Raw genomic sequence first — 3,783 nt, forward strand, 5'->3', positions numbered from 1 at the left:
CAGCTCCAGGGAAGTGCTCCACTCCCCGGCCCTGATGCAGAGGAGTGGAGCACTTCCCAGGAGCCAGCAGAACCCGCATCAGCCCCTGGCTCTGGCCCCTGGCCCTCGTCTCCAGCCTCTGGTGCCCGCCTCCAGCCTGAGCCTCTTGGCTCCAGCCCCCAGCTCCAGCCTCTGGCCCCCAGCTTCCTTCAGTAAGTGTCCAACGCCGGACCAAGGCAGCGCGCTCGCGGACCACTACTCCTTACAGGGAACATTGGTCCCCGGACTAATCCTTGAGAAACTCCAGATAAAATCCAGCCCTGATCTCCCTATCAGTACTATCTATTGTTGCCATCTGCATTTTATCCCATTCCATATTCATTTGACATTTTTCATCATACTAATCCTCATCTCCTTCTACATGACTCAGAATTCTCTTCCACACCAAATGTTTTTCCAAAGTTCCATAGAGTTACCGCATTTCCGTTGTCAGTTATCTTATCAAAGGAAGACAATGAGTCTCCCTGATGCAGTCTATCTTTGATAAACTGGGCTGCATTCTATCTTATTTTCTCCTTACCTCCAAGTCTTTAGACTGTGTTAAGACTGCCCTGTTCTTCCAAACAATTAAAAGAAACAACAACAACAATTTTTGAAACTAAAATGAAGGATTGTCTAACCAAGGCAAAATGAAATTTGTAACAGCAAATCATGAGCAAGTTTAAGTCAAATGCAAAGCCTGCTAAGGTAATAAGCATGCATTTAGGTATACATACCATATATTCGCAGCTTGCCAACAAATTTTCCCACATCAAGATTCAAGTGACTTTCTATGAAGTTCTTTATAAAACTGTTTTGCAAAGCTTCCTAGAAACAAGAAATATGATTTACAATACAATGCTTATACTATTCACCTGTGCTGGAAGTATATATTGACTCACATTTAACACCCTCCTCAGCCATGGATTTCTCACATGATCTTGGCACAAGTCACTGGGCCACTTTCTAGATGGTAAATTTTCCATCCATGGCAGGGATGCCCTCAAGCAAGCTGCACTTCCTAAACAGCACTTCTTGCAGCACTTCAGGCAGGTTAATTAGCACTGATGAGATATAGGGCCAATTAGACAAACAAAGACAATATAACTGCCTATGGCACCATTCGGATGTTGTTGCACTGCATCTGGCATACGGGACAGCTCATGAAGACTTGCCTAGTGTGCTCAAGGGTACCAATAGCAGTCCTAGTAAATGTACCATGCTGTAAAGGGTGGATCCAGAGAAAATGTGGCAGCACAGTCACACCCCCTGTGGCTGTACTGCACAAGAGCTCTTAGCATGGGGTCTGGCTGGAGTCCCTGCTTTCATGTGGCTCTGGAGCCCAAGGGATAAGCACTGCCCCCAGAGCAGCCGGGGTTTGGGGGCAGTGAGAGCATCCCTTCCAGGAAGAGGGAGAGATGGCAAGGATGAACAGCAACAGTGTTCACCCCCAGGTTCCAGAACCAGGCAAAAGTAGGGACTCTGCCCAGACTCCTGCCCCCATCTAGCTGGTCAACTTAGAGTCCACTGCTCATGTGAAGACCCAGCAGAAACTTGCACTGATTAGGCATTAAGCTCAGAGCTCGCTACACATGCATGGAAAAGCCAAAGTGGGTGGCAGGGAGGCCTCATCCTCCCTGCCCTGTTCCCGGATCTGTTACTGCAGGTGGTCACAGCCTTCATCTTCCTATGATCAGTTCTTGACATGGGAAATGGAATTAACAATGTTTTCCTACTTCACAGATGTGTTGAGGATAAATTTAAAGAGTGTGTATGTATGCACATGTATACACATACCCACCGCCCCACCAGAGATTTTAACATGTTTTATAGGAAGGGTGGGGCTTTTAAGATCAGCTATGGGTTTCCGGAAAAGGAGAAAATTCTCCTTTTGTTCTATACCCAAACATTTCCTAGTGAACTGTTTCTCCAGTAAGTGTTAGGAGCCCCTAATCCTATGTATAATAAGGCAACCATATGTCTCAATTCAAGGAGACTGAAGGTATCATAATTTTTATATAAATATACACACACCCACATATAATTTATATATATAAATCTTGCCCTATCGAGAAAGTCTCAGAGCAGCTTACAATAAAAGATGACCAACCCACTAGATAAGAAACAAATTCTCCAATTGACACCCTAAATCTTAATAACTCCATTCCAGCCTACCCACTTCCCTGCCTTTTACCAAGTACAGCAAACTGTCCAGCCTACCCCAACTGATTCCCCAAATTCCTTTCAAAGTACACAGCAAAGAATTAAGACATGAGTAGATGTACCATATTATGTAGGATTCTTCATATTCTATACAATGAGTTCTTTCAATTTCCCTCTGTCTTTTTACACAGAAGTACATTTTCTTCTTTCAATATAGCATTAGATACACATACTGGTCATACCACAACCAAGGCTAAAAGGGTGATAGAAAGCCTTTTTTAATGTCCACTATAGGAAATTTGCTTTAAAAAAATCAATTTTCAAATTCAACATTTTAGATCCCAACGTATGGCATTAGTGGCTCCAGAAGTAGAAGTAATGGAGCCTTAAAATAAGTAGTGCCCTTCACAACAAGGTGCAGTTAAAAAGATTCTACATTACAGTTATTATAACAGACTTGGAAGCACCACTGATTAAAACCTCTTTTATGAGCAATCTAATCCTCAACACTTTACAGCATTGTTGGCTTCAATGGCCACCCCTTATAATTCCTACAAGTCTGACATAGCCAAAGTATAAAATCTTCAAGACAACAGACTAATCATCCAACGACAGGAAGAATCTAAGACAATTATTCAATGCTAGAGGAACAAATCTTTCGATTACTCTCATGGGTCCAACTCAGTCTCCCTTTTTGTACTTAGGTACATCACACGTTCCCAATAATATAAGTAGTCTATCATTTGTAGAGAATAGTTTCTCCATAGCAAAAACATTCTGAACTTCAGAAATAAGAGTCTGAATGCTAAATACCATGGGATTTTGATTATTTTTCTTCTATGTCCTTTTAAATTACCTATTAGTATTCAAATGATTTAGAAGACAGCACCAGGAGAACTATTTCTATTTTATCACAAACTACCTAACCATTCTGCTTACTCAAAATAGAATGTACATCATGCATTCTAAACTATAATTGCTTCACAAAGCTGGAAAATAACCCTGCTTGTACTAAAGGTAATTCTTCTTATATCTAGTCTTGGTTGACTTTGTGTAAGTAATGATTTTTAACAAGTAGTCTAAGCCTGTGGAGATCTAAATCATTAGATAAGACTGCATGTAGTTTTTCTAACCTAGGTAGCCTGTAATTTAAAGAAAATAAAAAGAACACTTCATGATATTTTTCTCGTGTTCCTACCATGGCATTAACTATCTCTCTATATATTTGATACTCATATGGCCCCCATCTCCATAGTATCTGAGTGTCTTAAAATCTTCTGTCCATCTTTCCTTATAGCACCCTTGTAAGGAAAGTAAATCCTATAACTCCCATTTCACAGAAGGACATCTCCATGGCAGCACAAGTCAAGAAAATGCCCACTGGTCTCTTAAATCTTTGACTTCCACCTTGACTTCAGAACCATCGCTTCTCTTGGGTCCCAGTCTGCTTCTTACAGTGCAGGAGCCCACATGTCCATTAGTAAACCCTCCTGTGACTTAGGTGGAATTATTGACAGAGTAATTCACGCTGAATGCTGCCTGAATAACAGCAGCAGACACTTTAAAGAAACAGGCCATATCCATGCATAGTGACTAACCACA

General features: G+C 41.5%; 1 protein-coding gene across 1 annotated transcript in view; it reads right to left on the reverse strand.

Moving 5' to 3' along the window:
* The window catches only part of ABCA13 (ATP binding cassette subfamily A member 13), a 375,209-nt gene that overhangs the window by 269,802 nt on the left and 101,624 nt on the right, over positions 1–3,783 (reverse strand). The window contains exon 18 of the mRNA XM_019518403.1: positions 756–846. Within this exon, the coding sequence (XP_019373948.1) occupies positions 756–846 (91 nt within the window). The remainder of the gene's footprint in view (positions 1–755; positions 847–3,783) is intronic.

This window comes from Gavialis gangeticus, unplaced genomic scaffold, assembly GCF_001723915.1.
Source record: "Gavialis gangeticus isolate Ggan-Ray unplaced genomic scaffold, GavGan_comp1, whole genome shotgun sequence".
Taxonomy (NCBI): domain Eukaryota; kingdom Metazoa; phylum Chordata; order Crocodylia; family Gavialidae; genus Gavialis; species Gavialis gangeticus.